Here is a 23,490-nt window from a genome sequence, read left to right as displayed (position 1 = left end):
GCTGTGTAACTAAGCTAAGCGACCCAAGTGGCCGACACAAACACCTGGCCCATCTAGGAGTGGCACTGCAGTGTCAGACAGGATGGCAGATTTAAAAAATAGTCCCCAAACAGGACATGATGCAAAGAAAAAAAGAGGTGCACCAAGGTCGCTGGATGGCTAAGCTAAGCATCACAAGTGGCCGACACAAACACCTGGCCCATCTAGGAGTGGCACTGCAGTGTCAGGCAGGATGGCACTTCAAAAAAATAGTCCCCAAACAGCACATGATGCAAAGAAAAATGAAAGAAAAAAGAGGTGCAAGATGGAATTGTCCTTGGGCCATCCCACCCACCCTTATTTTGTATAAACAGGACATGCACACTTTAACGAACCCATCATTTCAGCGACAGGGTCTGCCACACGACTGAGACTGAAATGACTGGTTGGTTTGGGCCCCCACCAAAAAAGAAGCAATCAATCTCTCCTTGCACAAACTGGCTCTACAGAGGCAAGATGTCCACCTCCTCCTCATCGTCCGATTCCTCACCCCTTTCACTGTGTACATCCCCCTCCTCACAGATTATTAATTCGTCCCCACTGGAATCCACCATCTCAGGTCCCTGTGTACTTTCTGGAGGCATTTGCTGCTGGTGAATGTCTCCACGGAGGAATTGATTATAATTCATCTTCTCCACATTTTCTGGAAGTAACCTCGTACGCCGCTTGCTGACAAGGTGAGCGGCGGCACTAAACACTCTTTCGGAGTACACACTGGAGGGGGGGCAACTTAGGTAAAATAAAGCCAGTTTCTGCAAGGGCCTCCAAATTGCCTCTTTTTCCTGCCAGTATACGTACGGACTGTCTGACATGCCTACTTGGATGCGGTCACTCATATAATCCTCCACGATTCTTTCAATGGTGACAGAATCATATGCAGTGACAGTAGACGACATGTCAGTAATCGTTGGCAGGTCCTTCAGTCCGGACCAGATGTCAGCACTCGCTCCAGACTGCCCTGCATCACCGCGAGCGGGTGGGCTCGGAATTCTTAGCCTTTTCCGCGCACCCCCAGTTGCGGGAGAATGTGAAGGAGGAGCTGTTGACGGGTCACGTTCCGCTTGACTTGACAATTTTCTCACCAGCAGGTCTTTGAACCTCTGCAGACTTGTGTCTGCCGGAAAGAGAGATACAACGTAGGTTTTAAATCTAGGATCGAGCACGGTGGCCACAATGTAGTGCTCTGATTTCAACAGATTGACCACCCGTGAATCCTGGTTAAGCGAATTAAGGGCTCCATCCACAAGTCCCACATGCCTAGCGGAATCGCTCTGTTTTAGCTCCTCCTTCAATGTCTCCAGCTTCTTCTGCAAAAGCCTGATGAGGGGAATGACCTGACTTCAGGCTGGCAGTGTCTGAACTGACTTCACGTGTGGCAAGTTCAAAGGGTTGCAGAACCTTGCACAACGTTGAAATCATTCTCCACTGCGCTTGAGTCAGGTGCATTCCCCCTCCTTTGCCTATATTGTAGGCAGATGTATAGGCTTGAATGGCCTTTTGCTGCTCCTCCATCCTCTGAAGCATATAGAGGGTTGAATTCCACCTCGTTACCACCTCTTGCTTCAGATGATGGCAGGGCAGGTTCAGGACTGTTAGCTGGTGCTCCAGTCTTCGGCACGCGGTGGCTGAATGCCGAAAGTGGCAATTCTTCGGGCCACCGACAGCATCTCTTGCACGCCCCTGTCGTTTTTTAAATAATTCTGCACCACCAAATTCAATGTATGTGCAAAACATGGGACGTGCTGGAATTTGCCCAGATGTAATGCACGCACAATATTGGTGGCGTTGTCCGATGTCACAAATCCCCAGGAGAGTCCAATTGGGGTAAGCCATTCTGCGATGATGTTCCTCAGTTTCCGTAAGAGGTTGTCAGCTGTGTGCCTCTTATGGAAAGCGGTGATACAAAGCGTAGCCTGCCTAGGAACGAGTTGGCGTTTGCGAGATGCTGCTACTGGTGCCGCCGCTGCTGTTCTTGCTGCGGGAGGCAATACATATACCCAGTGGGCTGTCACAGTCATATAATCCTGAGTCTGCCCTGCTCCACTTGTCCACATGTCCGTGGTTAAGTGGACATTGGGTACAACTGCATTTTTTAGGACACTGGTGACTCTTTTTCTGACGTCTGTGTACATTTTCGGTATCGCCTGCCTAGAAAATGGAACCTAGATGGTATTTGGTACCGGGGACACAGTACCTCAATCAAGTCTCTAGTTGCCTGTGAATTAACGGTGGATACCGGAAACACGTTTCTCACCACCCAGGCTGCCAAGGCCTGAGTTATCCGCTTTGCAGCAGGATGACTGCTGTAATATTTCATCTTCCTCGCAAAGGGCTGTTGGACAGTCAATTGCTTACTGGAAGTAGTACAAGTGGTTTTCCGACTTCCCCTCTGGGATGACGATCGACTCCCAGCAGCAACAACCGCAGCGCCAGCAGCAGTAGGCGTTACACTCAAGGATGCATCGGAGGAATCCCAGGCAGGAGAGGACTCGTCAGACTTGACAGTGACATGGCCTGCAGGACTATTGGCTTTCCTGTCTAAGGAGGAAATTGACACTGAGGGAGTTGGTGGTGTGGATTGCAGGAGCTTGGTTACAAGAGGAAGGGATTTAGTGGTCAGTGGACTGCTTCCGCTGTCATCCAAAGTTTTTGAACTTGTCACTGACTTCTGATGAATGCGGTCCAGGTGACGTATAAGGGAGGATGTTCCTAGGTGGTTAACGTCCTTACCCCTACTTATTACAGCTTGACAAAGGCAACACACGGCTTGACACCAGTTGTTCGCATTTCTGTTGAAATAATTCCACACCGAAGAGGTGATTTTTTTTGTATTTTGACCAGGCATGTCAATGGCCATATTCGTCCCACGGACAACAGGTGTCTCCCCGGGTGCCTGACTTAAACAAACCACCTCACCATCAGAATCCTCCTTGTCAATTTCCTCCCCAGCGCCAGCAACACCCATATCCTCATCCTGGTGTACTTCAACAGTGACATCTTCAATTTGACTATCAGGAACTGGACTGCGGGTGCTCCTTCCAGCACTTGCAGGGGGCGTGCAAATGGGTGGAAGGCGCAACCTCTTCCCGTCCAGTGTTGGGAAGGTCAGGCATCTCAACCGACACAATTGGACTCTCCTTGGGGATTTGTGATTTAGAAGAACGCACAGTTCTTTGCTGTGCTTTTTGCCATCTTAACTCTTTTAAGTTTTCTAGCGAGAGGATGAGTGCTTCCATCCTCAGGTGAAGCTGAACCACTAGCCTTGAACATAGGCCAGGGCCTCAGCCGTTCCTTGCCACTCTGTGTCGTAAATGGCATATTGCCAAGTTTACGCTTCTCCTCAGACGATTTTGATTTAGATTTTTGGGTCATTTTATTGAGCTTTATTTTTTGGAATTTTACATGCTCTCTACTATGACATTGGCCCCCATTCCGAGTTGTTCGCTCGTTATTTTTCTTTGCATCGGTGCGATTTTCCGCTAACTGCGCATGCGCAATGTTCGCACTGCGTCAAGTAAATTTGCTAAGAAGTTTGGTATTTTACTCACGGTATTCCAAGGTTTTTTCTTCGTTCTGGTGATCGGAGTGTGATTGACAGGAAGTGGGTGTTTCTGGGCGGAAACTGGCCGTTTTATGGGTGTGTGTGAAAAAACGCTGCCGTTTCTGGGAAAAACGCGGGAGTGGCTGGAGAAACGGGGGAGTGTCTGGGCGAACGCTGGGTGTGTTTGTGACGTCAAACCAGGAACGACAAGCACTGAACTGATTGCACTGGAAGAGTAAGTCTCGAGCTACTCAGAAACTGCAAAGAAAAATCTGTTCGCAATATTGCAAATACTTCGTTCGCAATTCTGCTAAGCTAAGATTCACTCCCAGAGGGCGGCGGCTTAGCGTGTGCACTGCTGCGAAAAGTGGCTAGCGAGCGAACAACTCGGAATGAGGGCCATTGTGCATCGGCCTTGGCAGATGACGTTGATGGCGTTTCATCGTCTCGACCATGACTAGTGGGAGCAGCTTCAGCACGAGGTGGAAGTGGATCTTGATCTTTCCCTATTTTACCCTCCACATTTTTGTTCTCCATTTTTTAATGTGTGGAATTATATGCCAGTAATAGATCAACGTATAATACTGGTGGTCACTGGTCAGCTAAACTCTGCACTGTAATCCTCCTATGTAATACTGCTGGTCCCCAGTCCCCACAATAAAGCAGTGTGAGCACAGATATATGCAGCACACTGAGCACAGATATGGAGCGTTTTTCAGGCAGACAACGTATACTGGTGGTCACTGGTCAGCAAAACTCTGCACTGTACTCCTCCTATAATACTGCTGGTCCCCAGAATAAAGATATTTGCACTGCAGCCCCCTGAAACAAAGTGAGAGGACGCCAGCCACGTCCTCTCACTATCATTTCCAATGTACGAGTGAAAAATGGCGGCGACGGGGGCTTTATATAGAATCCGAATCTCGCGAGAATCCGACAGCAGGATGATGACATTCGGGCGCGCTCCGGTTAACCGAGCAAGGCGGGAAGATTTGAATCTGCCTCGGAACCGTGTAAAAAGGGTTCGGATTCCGACGAACCGATCCCGCTCATCACTAGTAAGAAGGTGTCTTGTAAGTCATACACAAGTCTCAAAGCCCCAGAATGAAAGGAAGGAATTGGATGAGTCTGTGCCGGACTCATCATCTAGTTGAGCCCACGTGTGGTAGGAGCATGCCCAAGGTTAATTTCATATGAACAAATTCTCTGTGCAGTAGACCCTGGGGTGAGTTGGGAGGGCAGCCAACTGTCTTCATTGTCTATTATATCTTCAGTTTCCGACTTGCTGTCATTGGAGGCATTAGCGTTCATTTTCTGAACATACACTGAACTTTGTGACAACATTTTTCCATGTTGCCATATTAATTTGCAATGTGCTTTGTCTTCCAGGGGAACCACTGCTAAGTTGGGATGTTAAAGTTAACGGGGCACAGTGTTGTGTGTACATAAGTCAGTGTCAGCTATTGGAACAGATGGACTCTCTACGTCTGTAAACGGCTCCTTGGAGGGATATGATTGCCGTCTGTTTCTTGTCAGGAATGTAATACACATGATGAGAACATGCAGGATAAAGGGGGTTACACCCTTCCAGGTTATAAACTTCTCTAGTGCAAAGAAATAATATATACATATGAATTTTTAGTGAAATGTAGTAGAAATGACCTCATAGCAGTTAACTTAGTTGAACTCAGCAAGCATGTGTTAAGGCAGGGGTCCTGGAGGGCTATTAACAGGATATTCATGTCTAAACACAGGTGTATCAATTAGCAGCTGAGGAATTTTGATTGACAGTCTGGGGCGGAGCAGGGAGAAAAAATAATAGGCCTGTTATCGCCCCTGGGAACTAGCAGCTTTCAGTGTATCGCTGGGTATCTGGGTGATACTGTAATTGTCATTCTATGATAGCACTGCACTGCTGGAGAACTCCACTTTGTAAATATTCTATAGTACTGTATCTTAAGAAACATAAAATAGAAACATAGAATTTGACGGCAGATAAGAACCACTTGGCCCATCTAGTCTGCTTCTATTTTAAGCTTTTTTAAAGGTCTATTTGATCTTTGTAAGGCTATCCTTATGCCTATACCAAGCATGTTTAAATTGCTCTACAGTCTTAGGGGTAAATTCAATTGAAGTCGGATCCATTCCGACATTCATTTGTCGGAAATGGATCCGACCTGGGCTATTCAATGTCATCTCAATTCTACTTTTAAAAGTCGAATTGAGATGCGGGAGCTGAAACAGGGGAGAGCCGCAGGCAGACGGGGGAGAGCAGCGCTACAGCAGTGTCTGCTCGCGGCTTTCACCCCCCCCCCCTTTCCCCCCGTCTCTCTCTCTCCCCATCCCCACATCACAGCCGCCGCTCACGGCAGAGTCCACCCGGCTCCAGCAAGCGAGGTCTCGCTTGCTGGAGCCGGGTGGATGCTGCTGTGAGTGGCGGCTGTGACATCCTCCGGCGCTGCTCTCCATCTGCCCGCGGCTCTCCCGGTCTCTGCTCCCGCATCTCACTTCAACTTTTTTTGAAGTCGAATTGAGATGGTTGAAAAGGGGGCCAAAACCTGTCGGTTTTGGCCCTGTTTTCGACACAAGCACGTGGATCGGCAGCTATTCCGCCGACCCATGTGCTTTTCGACAAGTCGAATTCCTCGACTTGTCGAATAATTTGGGGTAGATTGAATAGGTTGGAACTCCTTCCGACCTAAAAAAGTCGAAACTGACGTCTTTTCGACAGACGGCAGCATTCGACTTCAATTGAATATACCCCTTAACCTCTACAACCTCAGGTGGGACGCTATTCCACTTATCCACTACCCTTTCTGTGAAGTAATTTTTCCTAACATTTCCTTTGAACCTTCCTCCCTACAGTTTCAGTGCATGTCCTCATGTTCTACTGTTTTTCTACATTTCTGACCCATCCGAATTAAGGATTTCATTTTCTGTGCCTCAGCAACTTAATTCATATATTTTTTTCTTTTAGCCCCACTGTTCTACTGCTACTGGGCTAATGTAAGGCATTTTTTCATCTGGGGACACCAATGTCAGCGTGCTTTTATTCTCTTACCATGGCATGCTGGGCTGTGACTATTCGCTGCCGGCGATCGCTCCATTAATTCCATTGGAGCGATCGCCGGATGCAAATACTCTATTTAAGGATACATATAGCTGCTTTTTAAACTGTGACAGTATGCTTATTAATAGATGTACGCTACACATTGTTGCCATCAGATGTTTTGACAATTATACACGAATAACATTCCCATAATGTACCTGTGTGGTAGTGTACATTAATGTTACACCTATACAAAATTAATTATCTTGCACAGCTGTCCTGGCTACTTAGAAAATGCAGCAGCCTTTATACAGCCCTGTTGCATGTGTTTGTTTGTTATCAGATCGTTTTGGTCCTTAAGGCAGGGCTGAGGGGTGATAAAGGCACCAGCCAATCAGCTCCAATATGTAAATTAACAGTTAGGATCTGATTGGCTGCTGCCTTTATCACCTTGCACATATCACTGGTTTATCACTTCCTTATGCCTTCTCCAGGTTAATACATCTGCCCCTGAGTTCGGGAAGGGAGGGGATATAGGACGACTGCCCTCCTAACACAGACCCGATAATCCGATAATGGTTAAAACCAGCAGCAGTGGAGCCTGCCGCAATGAAGGGGTTTGCAGCCGGCTACCTGAACATTGTCTGGCCAGCACACTATCCTCAGGCAACCCTGCTGCAAGCCCATTTACCGGGTGACCGCTACGATGTCCCTTGCCGGGTTACCACTCTTTGGGGCAGATGTATTAAGCCTGGAGAAGTGATAAAGCAGTGATAAGTGCAAGGTGATAACGCACTAGACAGTCAGCTCCTAACTGTCATTTTTCAAATCCATAATGATTGGCTGGTGCGTTATCACCTTGCACTTATCACTGCTTTATCACTTCTCCAGGCTTAATACATCTGCCCCTCTGTAACATCTCCTTGTGCGAGAACAGCAGAGACTACAGGAGTCAACGTCAGAAGAAGCCGAGCCGGGGACATTGCAGCGAGCGCCCGGCAAATGTGCTTGCAGCAGGGATACCTAAGAATAGTGTGCCGCTATTATACCATTGTAAGTGTACTTTTTCTGTATGCCTGGGATGCTGCACCACTTTGGCTCTTTAACTAGTGTGGTCTCCAGGCTTAACGGGAGGAGTCAGGACTGGAAGTGGGACTAGAAAAAATTGTGAGGGGAGGGGTCAGTATTAATTTTGAAACCACCCACGCCCCAATAAGAAACGTCTAGATCCGCCCCTGCCTCAACGTACCTCATCGGTCCAGGTTTTAAGTATATCCATGCTTGGCCACAGGTGACTTAATTAGTGCCTCAGTCAATTTGACTTAACCATCTGTGCTGAGCCTTGGATATACATAAAACCTGGACCATTGTGGTGCCTTGAGGACTGCATTAGAGAACCTCTGCACTATACAATTATCTGGCAGACCGTCTGTCCAATCTGGCTGGTTAGAATGAAAATCTGGCAATGTATGGGAGCACATGACAAGCTCCCAAGCACTGGAAAATGGAAAAATAAATGGTCATTCAAACAAATTGGTTAAATCACAGATTTAAGCAGGCACATTCTCAGTTCCATGACCCTGGTCGGGAGCAGGGTTGTGGAACTGGGAATTAGGGGTAAATTTACAAAGATGGGAGTTCTATTTAAGATGGGATGTTGCCCATAGCAACCAATCAGATTCCAGGTATTATCTTCTAGAAGGTGCTAGATAAATGAGAAGGAGAATCTGATTGGTTGCTATGGGCAGCATCCCATCTTAGTAAATTTACCCCTTAAGCTGGGTACACACGGAAAGACCGAAAGATTGAAAGACCGAAAGATAAAATCTTTCACTTTTAGCTCCCTGCTCCTGACTCAACGATCTAGAGCAGAGGTTCTAAAACTCGGTCCTCGAGGGCCCACACAGTGCATGTTTTGCAGGTCTCCTCACAGAATCGCAAGTGAAATAATTAGCTCCACCTGTGGACCTTTTAAAATGTGTCAGTGAGTAATTAATACACCTGTGCACCTGCTGGGTTACCTGCAAAACATGCACTGTGTGGGCTCCCGAGGACCGAGTTTGAGAACCTCTGATCTAGAGTGTACATATGGAAAGATCTAGCCAAATCTTTCAGTCTTTCAAAGATCTTGCCTAGATGGTTTTTGGCTCCAAAATTAAATATTTTCTTGGTGGCTAGATGACATCATCTAGCCAAAATCGTTCATCATTCATAGACACTATGTAGACGGTGAACAATCATGAATGATCTAGCCAAAATTGACCTTGCAGCACAGTCTATCAACGATTTTGTTGTTTACCCTCGGGAGCACGCCTAGTGAACGATCTAGCCTGTACACACGAAACGATATTATCGTTCAACGACCTATCTAGCCAAAATAGTTGGCTAGATCATCCCGTGTGTATACCCAGCTTAAGTCCTTGGTGGTTTCCGTTCGGTATCCGGACTCCAGGTCGACACCAAATGGTCGACACGTTAGGTCGACACCAGAAATAGGTCAACCTGGACAAAAGGTCATCATGAACAAGGTCGACATGAGTTTTTCAAAAAATATTTAATTTTTTTAACTTTTTCATACTTTACTATCTACGTGCACTACCATTGGGAACGGTAACCTTGCCCGAAGCATGGTGAGCGAAGCGGTGCACTAATTGGGGTTCCAGGTCACATTACGAAGAAAACACAAAAAAAACATGAAAAACTCATGTCAACCTTTTCCATGTCGACCTATATCTAGTGTCGACCAATTGGTGTCGACCTTGAGTCCCAGACCCTTTCCTTTCACACATGCAGAAATCCCAGTTTGATGCACGTTCATGTGCAAAAACCAGAGATATAGCTACATATGTAAAAGGGGTATCAGTCGGAAGAATTCCACATGAACAGTGGGAACATAAGAATTTGACAGAGCACCCTTGTTGAGAGTCAAACTCAGGGCCCAAAGTCACTGCAATGCTAACCACTGCACTACCATGCATGTCCGCTTGCATTCTTCATGTACATACATCACATATTAATTACAGTACTACATACAGTATATGTGAAGCCAGAGTGATTCAATCAATGGTCTAGATTACATCTGACAGACAATGGTTCTGAACTGCAAATGACAAGACCAGGTGTTCTCAATAGAGGATAGCACCGGGTGTTCATTTTAATGATTGTGTTTTACAAGAGGCTTTGGAAATGAATAGGTTGCAAGATTAGTAGCTACATTTGCTTTCATTATTTGCGGAGTCCTTTAATGATCTAACCTGTGAGGAATGTAACATTCATAGCCACTGGGCTTGTTCTTTTATGTCCAGTGTATCTTAGAACCAAATAGTAATTTGCTTCCAGACATGATGCTGAATCTTCGGATTCATGAAGTGGATATGGTATTATTTCTACCACCTAGAAAACATTAAAGCTCGTTGGTGGAAATTTAGCGGATTCTCTATTCTATATAATAAAAGGCTAACGCTGCTCCTCACCTCTGTGGGGCTATTCCAAGTGTTTTATGCGCTTGCGGCCACTAGATGGCGCATGACGGAGCAATTCAAGTGTTGCTCCGTTCGGGGGCGCACAGCTGTCGGTGCTGACATTACTGTTATGTTCTGCCGTTTTGACGGGCTGGTACCTAGTTTGTATGTAAAACACTAGTTTATATTCTTCTACTTTTAGAAATAACAATGTTTACACCAATTTTAGTATAAAGTGATCTGACCAAAAAGCTTTTCCTGGTTTATTTGCTCAGGGCTAATTACAGACTGGCTAACATTCTAAACATGGACCTGTACTACTGCATTTCCACCATATATAGCCATTTGTATTCCATGCAGCACCAACTAAGGTTTAAAAACTTCATGTGACAGGAAAGCCCTATTATACCCCTATCACACATGCAGCTAAATCCCAGGTTTTTATACATGACTGCGCATCAACATGTGGTTTCTACATGTATGAAAGTGAACAACCCTGGACTAAGGGGGTTATTCAGGTCGCATCGCTAATCGACGGTGGAGGTGCTCACACGCAGGTCCCATCCTGCGTGTGCACTAGCAGCCAATGCAATCTGATCGCATTGGCTATGAGCGCCTCTGTCTGATTGACAGGCAGAGGCGTTTGCAGGGCTGGCGCGTCAAAAACTGGGTCGGGGTGGAAGCGTTTTCAGGTCGTCTGTGTGATGTCACATGCAGCTGCTCCGAACAAGAAAATGATGGAGGACCGCTTGCATACGCAGCCTAGTTGCGGCTGCAGGGGGTCATCCACAGTTTCTGCGACTGGGTTGCAGCCACTGGGCAGGCCATTTAGCGTGCTGAGCAGCCTTGCCCTGCGATGGGCGGCCCCCAGCATGCAAAAGAACAGATTGCAAATTCTGCTTTTTAGCAGAATTTGCAAAACGTACTGAATAACCCCCTAAATCCCGAGTCTGTGATCCTGCTCCAGACCAGGGTCACAGAGCTGAGACCTGGGAATTTGCAGATTCACGTGTCTGCACGTGTCATCTTTACTCAGGAGCGCTGACAGTGGCTGTATGTAGTATTATGTCTCAGCATTGGTTCAATTAATGCTCTGCATATGTATGGCTTGTTTGGATATAGTCCCAAGAGAGTAATTAAAACAATCGTTAATCCTTTTTTATTGTTCTGTGGACTCTGTCTCTGTAGGAATGTACATGCTTTTAAGATATCACCAATCCTGCTTTTATGAGCCTCAATAAGGGTGAAACAGTTTTTCTGCAGTGAAAATTCATAATTAGCTATGGCGTCTAAATACAGGTACACCACCGGTAATCCGGCACCCTCGGTTCCAGCACTGTGCTGGATTATCGGTGGTGTTGTTGACGGTAGTGTCGGCGACATCCTGGCACCACCCTCGGCAACCTAGTTCTACCTAGCGTGTCTACCACAGCCCTTCTACAGCCACACGTCCCACTCCCCGCTCGCAGTGTGACTCCCCGCTGCAGCCCGACTACCCGCCCCAACCAGACGCCCCCACTGGCAGTCTAACTAAGCCTCCCGCTGCCAATCTTAGACCTCCCGCAGCCTATCTAGACCTTCCCGCATTCAAACTCCCACCCGGATTAAAAGAGATGCTGGACCATCAGGTGCCGGATAATCAGTAGTGTAACTGTATCCAGCGGGTATAGCAAGATACTGCCACGTAAATGCTACTTCCCAGACTTCACTTCTACTATACAGGAGTTGCTTACTTGTATACCCTCCAACTGTACCTTTTTGGCAGGTACAGTACCTTTTTTTTTTTATGGTCTGTACTGATTTTTAGCCAAATTCCAAAATTCCATTGAAAGTATAGGAAAGGGGCATGGCCACGCCCCCTTTACCTGTGGACTTGCCACCTTTCCTAATTTGTACTGATTTTTATGTGTAAAATGTTGGAGGGTATGTACTTGTCTCTAGGGAGCAGTTTCGTGCTTTCTCTGTTGTTTTAGTGCCATTGTAGAGTTAGGATGTATGGGCCTAATTCAGACCTGATCGCAACAGCAAAAATATATCTCTAATGGGCAAAACCATGTGCACTGCAGGTGGGGCAGATATAACATGTGCAGAGAGAGTTCGATTTGGGTGGGGTGTGTTCAACCTGAAATCTAAATTGCAGTGTTAAAATAAAGCAGCCAGTATTTACCCTGCACAGAAACAAAATAACCCACCCAAATCTAAAGGGCGGATACGGGCGACCCGGCGGTGGGGGGGGGGAGGTGACGGGGTGACGGGGGGAGTGAAGTTTGGTATTATCTGCCAGTGTGTAGGGCCCTTAACTTGTTATATCTGCCACACCTGCAGTGCACATGGTTTTGCCTATTAGAGGAAGATTTTGCTTTTGCGAACAGGTCTGAATTAGGCTCAAAGAAACAACTCCATTGCAGAACCTATGACGATACAGTAATGCTTATCAGTGAAGATGAAGGAAAGTGCTAATTTTGGGGAGACTTCAATTGTTTTGTCCCATGGCTGTCAATAGATGGTGCCCGAAGGAGCAATTCAATGATTGCTCCATTCAGGCGCAATTAGCTGTGGGAGGACACATTTCAGCTTGCAGCCCCTGGAAGTGGCGAGCTGAAATGTGCGAAAAGTCATCTGTTTGGCTGCTCAAACAGCACTTTTCACATTGCACCCGTAAGTTTAAATGGGTTTAGCTGCTTTATGCAGCTAAACCCCGTCTGCTTGGGCGTAACATGCTCATTATTCTGGCTGTCTGGATCCCAGTGTTAGTCTCCTGACCGCCAGGACATCATATTGAATCCTTAAATAGTGCACCCTGATATCCTGTCACTTTAAACGGAAAATTGGGCATGCATAAACAGTTGCATTGCTCCCTTTGTGTTAAGACACTCATACAATTCAGGATAGGTGTCTTGGAAAATATGTCACGAGCAATAACTTGAAGGAGAATAAAATGGCTGAACGTTTGCTAGCTTATGTCACCTGATCACACAGTTAAGGTGTTACTCTATTGTGATCATAAAACTCTGTAGGGGAGGATGTATCAAACATTTGAGAGAAATAAAGTGAAGTTGCCCATAGCAAGCAATCAGGGTCTAGCTAACATTTATTTAGCACAGTCTATGAAATGGCAATTAGCAGCTGTTTGGTTGCTATGGGCAACCTCTACACTTAATCGGTTTCTGTCTGTATGAGAAGATGTAATGAAGGAAGAGTAAATCTAGACAATGTGTAGATGAATCTGAGGTGATGGTACACACATGCAGAATGGCAGCAACTCACTCACTGTTACCTTATGTTGTTTTGCAGGGACAGTAATTTGAAGTTCATCCCCAAGGGACACAATGCAGGCGGGAATAGCTTCTTTCCTCCTAATGGTCAGCACATGTTGGTGCCTACCTTTCTATAATGGTTTCTACTATGACCACATCCTAAATAACAGTTCTGGCAATGGGAACGGAGAAGGTAAGACTATCACAAGACAAGCTGCATTATCCTCTTTTATAGCCCCACTAAAAAAGCTATTCTTGAAACCAACATGTGAATGAATGTACAAATCTGGGAGTAGATCTTCACTGATGCAGAAATGAGTTGCATGGTGATGTTCTTTACATCCAAACATACACCTCGGCTATGCTGAAACTATGACATAAGATAAGCTATAAAAGAGGTTCAGTTTCAGTAGCAATTCAGGATCCACAGAAGAAATGAGAAACAAAGTTTGATCAACATGATGGTAGATTGTTTCCTGCATACAGTAGATTCCTTTCCGGAGAGCCTTGAAGTCCTCCTTTATTACGCTGGCTACAAATGGGCTGCTCCAAATGTTTGGCTTAAGTACAGAGCATCAGGATCACTGTCCAGTTAGATGTGGTTAGCTAAATTGAATGATATCTAACTATAGGTCCTTTGGGGCCCACACACATGGGGATATCAGGCCCATTACATGTATGGTCTGCCCTGGTCTCTATTAGCATAAAATGACCGATAACATTATACTGCACTAACATTTACGGGTTGGATCTGATAAGCCTGCGGTCTGAATGCTGGTGGTCAAAATACCGACCATGCCATCCTGATTGTGAGAATCCTGACAGGGGCAAGGTAAGTATACTTACCTTTCCCCAATGCCCCCCTAACCCTCTCTTCCCGCAGCCTAATCCTAACCCAACCCGGTGATGCCTAAGCCTAACCCTCCTCCCTCTGCAGCTTTACCCTAACCCTCCCCGGGGGTGCCTAAACTTAACCCCCCCTCCCCACAGCCTAAACCTTGCCCTCCCTCCCCGAAGCCTAACCCTAACACCCCCCACCCCCCCCCACAACCCTAAAGCTAACCTCCCCATCCCCACCACCTGCATCTTACCTCTTCGGTAGCCTGTCAAACTTTCGTTCGGGTTTCCGGCGGTTTGGATTCCGCCAGGATTGTGATCCTAATCATCTGCCGGGATCCCCACCACCTGACCAGATCCCAACATTCACAACTGGTAATTGAGTTTTATATGACCTGTTTCATTTAACATTGTCTTATAGGGGGAGATGTACTAAGCCTTGGATAGTTTTAAAGTGAAAGTGATATAGTGCCAGCTAATCAGCTCCTAACTGCCACGTTACAGGCTGCATTTGAAAAAAAAGAGTTAGGTGCTGATTGGCTGATACCTTATCTCTTTCAAAGCTTAGTACATCGGCCCCATAATGTGGCAGGAGTGGGGAAGTATAGTGGAGGGTTTATATATATATATATATATATATATATATATGTATTATATATTGAGGGAGCTAGTTGTCTATAAAGGGTGTAGTATGGTATGCCGGCGACCGGGCGCCCGGCGACCAGCTTACCAGCGCCGGGAGCCCAACCGCCGGCATACCGACAGCGTGGCGAGCGCAAATGAGCCCCTTGCGGGCTCGGTGCGCTCGCCACGCTGCGGGCATGGTGGCGCACTACGCTATTTATTCTCCCTCCAGGGAGATCGTGGAGCCCCACAAGGGAGAAAATCTGTCTGTATGCCGGCTGTCGGGATTCCGGCGTCTGTATACTATGCGCCGGGATCCCGACAGCCGGCAACCTGAAGACCACTTGTCTATAACAACCAGGAGGAAGCTCTTATATTGCACAGGGTCTGTAATTTGAAGACAAAATGAGGTAGGTATTGTGGAGGGTTTATTGGAAATAATAAAAGTCCAGACATGAGGTATACATAAAATACAGAGAATGCTAAAATGTAGAGTAAGATGTTAAAGATCGCATATTCCCTAGCAATTGTCTGGAGGGGAAATATGAATAAAGAGGTTTCTTGCTGTTATTCTCATTAATTCATTCAATGCCAAATACTCTTCACACTCTGGGGCTAATTCAGACCTGATCGCTAGGCTGCGTTTTCGCACAGCTGGTGATCAGGTTGAAACTGTGCATGCGTATGCACCACAATGCGCAGGAGCATCGCACGAGTACAAAGCGGATCACTGCTCAGCGATGGGTTTGTGCGAAGGATCCATTCTCACGGGCATTCGCAAGGAGATTGACAGGGAGAAGGCGTTTGTGGGTGTCAACTGACCGTTTTCAGGGAGTGGTTGGAAAAACACAGGCGTGTCCAAGCGTTTGCAGGGAGGGTTCCTGACGTCAATTCCGGCCCCGGACAGGCTGAAGTGATCGCAGCGGCTGAGTAAGTCCTGGGCTACTCAGAAACTGCACAAAATCTGTTTGTACAGCTCTACTACACATGCGATCGCACACTTACACAGTTAAAATACACTCCCCCTGTAGGCGGCGACTATTTGATCGCAGGGCTGCAAAAATCGCTTGCTAGCGATCAGGTCTGAATTACCCCGTCTGTGTATTAGCAGCCATCACGGACAGTCACTAATAATGAGACCGACTCTAATATGCATGCAGACAGTATATGCGGGCACATCTACCGAATTTTAGCAACCTGTGCATGCGCTGTAACATAAACATGTGACACTTATACATGTTTTTGCTTGCCGGATGCATACACATTGCAGCAGCAAATTTTTCATATCCTGCTGCGGGTAGTCACAGTGTGCGTACGCACCATGCATTCTTATGGAAGCGAGTGCATATGCACGTACCCACGCACAGGCGCTGGATATACTGTTTGTGGCATACATGCTGCATATAGCTGCTGCTGGCTACCATATGAAGAGTAACATCTGTACGTATGCATCTTTGCATATCTCCAAGGGATCCTGCACCAGACGCTTCTCAGCTTCCTCTCTCAGTATCTGCGGTTCCTGGGTGTCAGCTGGGCATGGAAGACACCCGTCATGTAAGAGTGCCATGGGACTGTCTGGGTCGTGTTTTCTGACAACTGTTGCATCCAGCTGATACAGTGGTGACGACTGCGTATGGGAAAAAGTTGGGCAGTGTGATGCGCATGCATGAAGACATGCATATAGTCGCATTAGCATTGTGCTAGCACTATATCCGCATTCTGTGGTCACGTATGGAGATGTGTGCGATTCAGAATCAGACCCTTTGTGAGTATATTTGACCACGTGCTTCCTCTCTTATACAACAAACATAAAATAATCTGCTCCGTTATTTCTCTGTATATGTGTAATTATTGACATACGTGTAAGCTGGTATTAGCAGGGCCATATTTACTTAGTATATGTCATTGTATGTCATTTGTTTGTGCCAGGATCCTCTCAATGTACAGCTCTGCTAATAACAATAATGAGAGCCATTGTTGTTACTGCATGTTTGGATTGTGCAAAATTCCACAGAAAGGATGCCCCTAGTGGCCAAATTTCATATAACTAAAATATTTAGCATCAGTGACCAATAATAAGCGAAGAATCACAGACAAACTCATACCCCTTTCCACTAGCTCAAAAAACACGGGTAAATGCACAGGGGCGCTCATTTACCCGTGTTTTTTGCTAGTGGAAAAGGGTCCCCCCGCAAAAACCCGGATCAAGTGACCCGTAAATTCTACCCTGGTAACTACCTGGGTAGGACACGGGAATGATCCGAGTAGGGTTGTAGTGTAAACGGAAGCCGCGTCGATGCGACACGGCTCCCGTTTACACTTATGGAAGGGCGGCGCTGGGAGATCATGTGATCTCCCAGCGCCGCCCCTGCTGCGTCACTAGCAGCGTCACCAACCCGGCAATATGCCGGGCTGGTGAGCGCAGTGGGAAAGGGGGCTGAGCACGGGCCGCAGCCGGGTAGCACCCGTGTCAGGCTCCCGGCGGCGACCCATGCTCAGTAGTGGAAAAGGGGTATAAGTAAGTCTTAGGGTGGTATCCTATTAGCAGCGGTACTTGACTGCTGTTAATAGGATCGCTGGGGGCTATCCTATTAGCCCTGATGCCAGCACTTATCGGGGATTAGGCTTCAGGGGGCCTCAGGCACCTGAAAAATAATCCTAACGTACAGCAAAAAATGCAATGTTTTGGGTTGGTATTTATATAAACTGGCAAAGGTAAAAGGTTTAACAGTTTATAGGAACTACTGAAATGTTATTTTTCTAGTTCAGTTAAAAATAATGATGCAAAGATCAATTCATTTATACGGCACACCAGTGACACCAGCGACAGCGATCGCAGTCTGAATCCCTATGTGGAGTGCGCACGTGCACCCCGGGAACCCAGTGAGATGCTAACAGCATCTCTGGGCTGCGATCGCCTCTGCCTAAGTGACAGGCAGAGGTGGTCGCGGAGCGGGAGAGGTGTGCCAAAGGCGTTAGAACGCAGTTGACAGGGCGCGGTCCGGACAACGCAGGCATGTCCAGACTGTTGGGGGGCGGGCCACGGCTGCGTGATGTCACACACAGCCGCTGTGACCCAGGACGTGGTGGGTATCGGCCTACCAGCACACAGGAGCTGCGCTAGTATGGAGCTACTCGCCAGGTGCAAAGCATCGCCGCCGTGTCCTGGGCGTCCCTCCGCATGTCATAGTAAATTTAGCATATCTATGATCAGATCTGAATTAGGCCCCGTGTCCTTTTGGCCATCCTACAGATGCTTTACTGCTTGTTTAACCATCAGATTCCTAGTACCCGTTCATGTGAGTCAATGGAGGTGAAGTCTTTCAGTCAAGGGTCATCTATCTGTGTAATAAACTAATAACTTGTTAGTGTGTACAGCTGCACTCATGCCCCAATGTGTCCATGAACATGCAAACAGCACTGAAGTCTCAGCATTTCTACAAATGTCCATCACAGGTGAAAGGAATGTCTTTATCTGCCCAGTCAGCTTCCTTTCCAATTTATTCCAACATCAGACTTTAGGACCTAATTCAGACCTAATTGTAAATGTGCTAAATTCAGCACATCTACGATCAGTCGCACAGACATGCGGGGGGACGCCCAGCACAGGGCTAGTTCGCCCCACATGTCAGGACCGACCTCCCCTCCCCCCCCTCCCGCACAAGTACAAAAGCATCGCACAGCGGCTATGCTTATGTACTGGAAGAGTAGCACCCGGCCAGCGCAGGGAGCTACTCGTCACTGCCCGGGTCGCAGCGGCTGTGTGTGACATCACTCAGCCGCCTCGGCCCACCACCCCAACGGCCCAGGCACGCCTGTGTTGCCCGGACTGCGCCCCCTAAACGGCGGCCAAACGCCGCCGGACCGCCCCCCTCCTGCCCAGCGACCACCTCTGCCTGTCAATCAGGCAGAGGCGTTCGCAGGGCTAAGACAGCCGTCGGCTGTCTGGCATGTGCCGGTGCATGCGCAGTTCAGACCTAATCGCTGCTGTGCGAAAACCCACAGCAGTGATCAGGTCTGAATTAGCCCCTTACTCCCCATCATGTTGCACAACTAACTGGGCAAGTTAAGTTTTTGCACAATATTCCAACTGCAATGTTGTTTCCTGTGAACGCCTGCAATCATAGCATAATCAGCTGCAGGGCCAGATTAATGTTTGTGGGGGCCCCAGGGCAACTAACTTGTATGGGCCCCTACATACAGAAAATGGAATTATATTCATATGACCAGCTAGGTTCCTCCCAGAATCAGATGGTGATGGGTTAAAACTAAAAGGGAAGATGGTAGGTCCCTGAGAAGGTGTCAGTGGTCTCCAGACAGCTATATTAGTCCTCCAGCCAATCCACCCCTTGATGTTATAGGTGGGCTGTGGGGGCCCCTGAGCGACTCTACCAGCTTCCCTGTTGTTAATACAGCACTGATCAGCTGCAAACTGCCAAAATCCAGAGTATGCAATGTGTAAGTACTGTATGGCATTATTGTCATGAGGAACTCTGTCTTCTTTCAGCAAGAAATGAATTGGGTTAAGTTAATTCATTTATATTGAGTGGTGGCATTTCTATTAGTAGTAACTTTAAATGTTATCATTATAGAATCTCACACCATTAGAATGTATGATGTATATATACACTGCTCAAAAAAATAAAGGGAACACTAAAATAACACATCCTAGATCTGAATGAATGAAATATTCTTATTAAATACTTTATTCTTTACATAGTTGAAATTGCTGACAACAAAATCACACAAAAATTAGCAATGGAAATCAAATTTATTAACCCATGGAGGTCTGGATTTGGAGTCACCCTCAAAATTAAAGTGCAAAAACACACTACAGGCTGATCCAACTTTGATGTAATGTCCTTAAAACAAGTCAAAATGAGGCTCAGTAGTGTGTGTGTCCTCCACGTGCCTGTATGACCTCCCAACAACGCCTGGGCATGCTCCTGATGAGGTGGCGGATGGTCTCCTGAGGGATCTCCTCCCAGATCTGGACTAAAGCATCCGCCAACTCCTGGACAGTCTGTGGTGCAACGTGGCGTTTGTGGATGGAGCGAGACATGATGTCCCAGATGTGCTCAATTGGATTCAAGTCTGGGGAACGGGTTGGCCAGTCCATAGCATCAATGCCTTTGTCTTGTTGGAACTGCTGACACACTCCAGCCACATGAGGTCTAGCATTGTCTTGCATTAGGAGGAACCCAGGGCCAACCGCACCAGCATATGGTCTCACAAGGGGTCTGAGGATCTCATCTCGATACCTAATGGCAGTCAGGCTACCTCTGGTGAGCACATGGAGGACTGTGCGGCTCCCCAAAGAAATGCCACCCCACACCATTACTGACCCACTGCCAAACCGGTCATGCTGGAGGATGTTGCAGGCAGCAGAACATTCTCCTTGGCATCTCCAGACTCTGTCACGTCTGTCACATGTGCTCAGTGAGAACCTGCTTTCATCTGTGAAGAGCACAGGGCGCCAGTGGCGAATTTGCCAATCTTGGTGTTCTCTGGCAAATGGCAAACGTCCTGCACGGTGTTGGGCTGTAAGCACGACACCCACCTGTGGACGTCGGGCCCTCATACCACCCTCATGGAGTCTGTTTCTGATCGTTTGAGTAGACACATGCACATTTGTGGCTTGCTGGAGGTCATTTTGCAGGGCTCTGGCAGTGCTCCTCCTGTTCCTCCTTGCACAAAGGCGGAGGTAGCGGTCCTGCTGCTGGGTTGTTGCCCTCCTACGGCCTCCTCCACATCTCCTGATGTACTGGCCTGTCTTCTGGTAGCGCCTCCATGCTCTGGACACTACGCTGACAGACACAGCAAACCTTCTTGCCACAGCTCGCATTGATGTGCCATCCTGGATGAGCTGCACTACCTTAGCCACTTGTGTGGGTTGTAGGGAGGTCATACAGGCACGTGGAGGCCACACACACTACTGAGCCTCATTTTGACTTGTTTTAAGGACATTACATCAAAGTTGGATCAGCCTGTAGTGTGTTTTTCCACTTTAATTTTGAGGGTGACTCCAAATCCAGACCTCCATGGGTTAATAAATTTGATTTCCATTGCTAATTTTTGTGTGATTTTGTTGTCAGCAATTTCAACTATGTAAAGAACAAAGTATTTAATAAGAATATTTCATTCATTCAGATCTAGGATGTGTTATTTTAGTGTTCCCTTTATTTTTTTGAGCAGTGTATTTCATAGACAGCTGCTCCTGCTGAGACCATGACAGTGATATGTGAAGCTGCTACTTAGCTGTCATTGGAGCATACATGTTTGACCTTAAAAAGCGCTTTATAGCGCGGACTGCATTCCTTCATTACCAAGACTTCAGTGTGATAAAAGTCAGGATTGGCAAAAAATATTTTTGTTGCAATTTTATGTAGGAAGGTCTTGAAAAAGGGACTTGAATGATGCCTTGAAAAAGAGTTTTTAACTGAAAACGCCTTTGTTATAGGAGGGTTTGGACAGGTGGACCTGACAGCACTCCCTGGAGGAAGGTATATGACCCCCGTTTTTGAGCTGATATAGATCCTGGGAAACGGACCTCTGTTTCTATATTTTCCAGGCATTACCAGGGGGCTGTACACTCCCCTGCACAATACCTTGATATTTTATTGTTTATGTTTTAATTTTTATATGTATGAAATAAATTAGCTTATATTATATTGAATCCATACTTTTTTAGACCAAAGAAACCTTGATGTGAGGAACCACATCTTTCTAACCAAGAGTAATGGTACGCAAATCTTATATTCCAGATCGTAAAAGAAACCTTTTAAGTGTATTCTTCAGTTTATAAAAGTGTAAGTGAGGTGTGTACGATGTGGGAGACATTTACTGAGTACTACTGCTTATTGGTCAAACACTTACCTATAAAAAGAAAAGAAACCCAGATGAGTTTTATCTCTCACCTTAACACGTAAGTGAGGCAAGCCACCTCCTACTAAGAATGAGCGATCTCATAAAGAGAGATTTCTGTTCAACTATATTTAAGCCTTTTGGATGCTATACTGTATAGTTACCTGGAAACTGAAAAGAAACCCAGATGAGCCTTATTTTCCATATTTAGACATAAATGAGGTACGCTACCTCCAACTACGAACCTAATGAGGGTTCTTTTCGAATTGTTATAGCATACCTAGGTTTGTTTAGCTATATTGCGATAATTTATCAAGCACCAGACATTGCTACACAATGGGGGTAATTCCAAGTTGATCGCAGCAGGAATTTTGTTAGCAGTTGGGCAAAACCATGTGCACTGCAGGGGAGACAGATATAACATGTGCAGAAAGAGTTAGATTTGGGTGGGTTATTTTGTTTCTGTGCAGGGTAAATACTGGCTGCTTTATTTTTACACTGCAAATTAGATTGCAGATTGAACACACCACACCCAAATCTAACTCTCTCTGCACATGTTATATCTGCCTCCCCTGCAGTGCACATGGTTTTGCCCAACTGCTAACAAAATTCCTGCTGCGGTCAACTTGGAATTACCCCCATTATGCGTTGCATTATTCTTTTGCATGTATCAATGAGAGTAGTGTCAAGAACATCTGAGGAGTCAGGAGGATTCACTAAGAACAAGGGCAAAAGTCCTTTGTATGGGATAAGTATTCCTATTTCTTCTTTCAGGATTTGGTCTAACCCCCCTCTTTTTCACAATACACGGTAGCAACATCTTCTTCATAAACCCTTTCTTCTTGTCTTACTGTTTTGGACACTTTTGGGATAGGTCCCTTGTGAAGTTAAGAGGCAGCATCCGTTACAAGTGAAGCACCAGAAAGAAACCCCTAGTTTTTCACTATTCTAAAATATTGTCGAAATTGATAGCTGCAGTTGTCAGAGCGGTCAATGCCACTGACCATTCATACATCAGCACATCGACATCTTGTAGATAGCAGCAACGAAAATAAAGCACACATGTCCGCCTTCATACATGGGGGAGAAGTGGTATCAGCTCACATAAAAGCGCTGATACCGCTTCTCTCCCATAATGACCCTTCTTGAATCTACCCAAAAATGCTTTGTTCCTGGACTTCCTTGCCTGTGGCAGCTGTAGAGGTGGAGCTGCAGCACAGTCCAAAATTCAAATAGGGGAGCCCCACCAACTGCCGTTGATTCCCGGCCAGCAATGTTGGGAAGTGTTTGGGTTGGCAGTTGGTGTGGCTCCCCTTTTTTGCATTGTGGACTGTGTGCCACCTCTGCCACTGGCATAGAAGACCAGGAACAAAGCATTTTGTGCCTAATTGTATGGGTCATGTTGGAGCATATAAAAACCTTTTGTAACTTTTCAATGCTCTGCTTATAAAATAGGGTTGAGTGTACCAAAAGATAAGTAAGGGGCAGACTAGATGGGCCAAGTGGTTCGAATTTGCTGTCAAATTCTATGTTTCTTTGTTTGCTCCCAATGTGAAAATGTATAAAAGAAAAATTATAGTAGGAACAGTATTGAATATAAGTCAAATATTCTCAGACTCAAACCACTGAGGGCACATATGTTTTTAGTAAAGTTGTAGTGTCTATGGGTTGTCAGCACATTTACTGGGAAATTAATGCTGACTTTCATAGTCAAAAAACAGATTCCCAGTTCCTCAGTAAATGTGGTATTTTACCATCATGGGTCTCTCTTTATTGAGAAATGTATTTATATTTCAGTTATGTACTGTATATTGCTCT

The 23,490-nt window shown here is 46.3% G+C and overlaps 1 protein-coding gene across 1 annotated transcript in view; it reads left to right on the top strand.

Annotated features, from left to right (window-relative positions):
* HAPLN3 (hyaluronan and proteoglycan link protein 3) overlaps positions 1-23,490 on the top strand; it is a 76,059-nt gene that overhangs the window by 4,498 nt on the left and 48,071 nt on the right. The window contains exon 2 of the mRNA XM_063925778.1: positions 13,385-13,540. Coding sequence (XP_063781848.1) covers positions 13,420-13,540 — 121 coding nt within the window. The 5' untranslated portion in view covers positions 13,385-13,419. The remainder of the gene's footprint in view (positions 1-13,384; positions 13,541-23,490) is intronic.

Source organism: Pseudophryne corroboree, chromosome 6, assembly GCF_028390025.1.
Source record: "Pseudophryne corroboree isolate aPseCor3 chromosome 6, aPseCor3.hap2, whole genome shotgun sequence".
Lineage (NCBI taxonomy): Eukaryota > Metazoa > Chordata > Amphibia > Anura > Myobatrachidae > Pseudophryne > Pseudophryne corroboree.
Note: the sequence above shows the minus strand (reverse complement) of the source record. Positions and strands in the feature narration are given on the sequence as shown.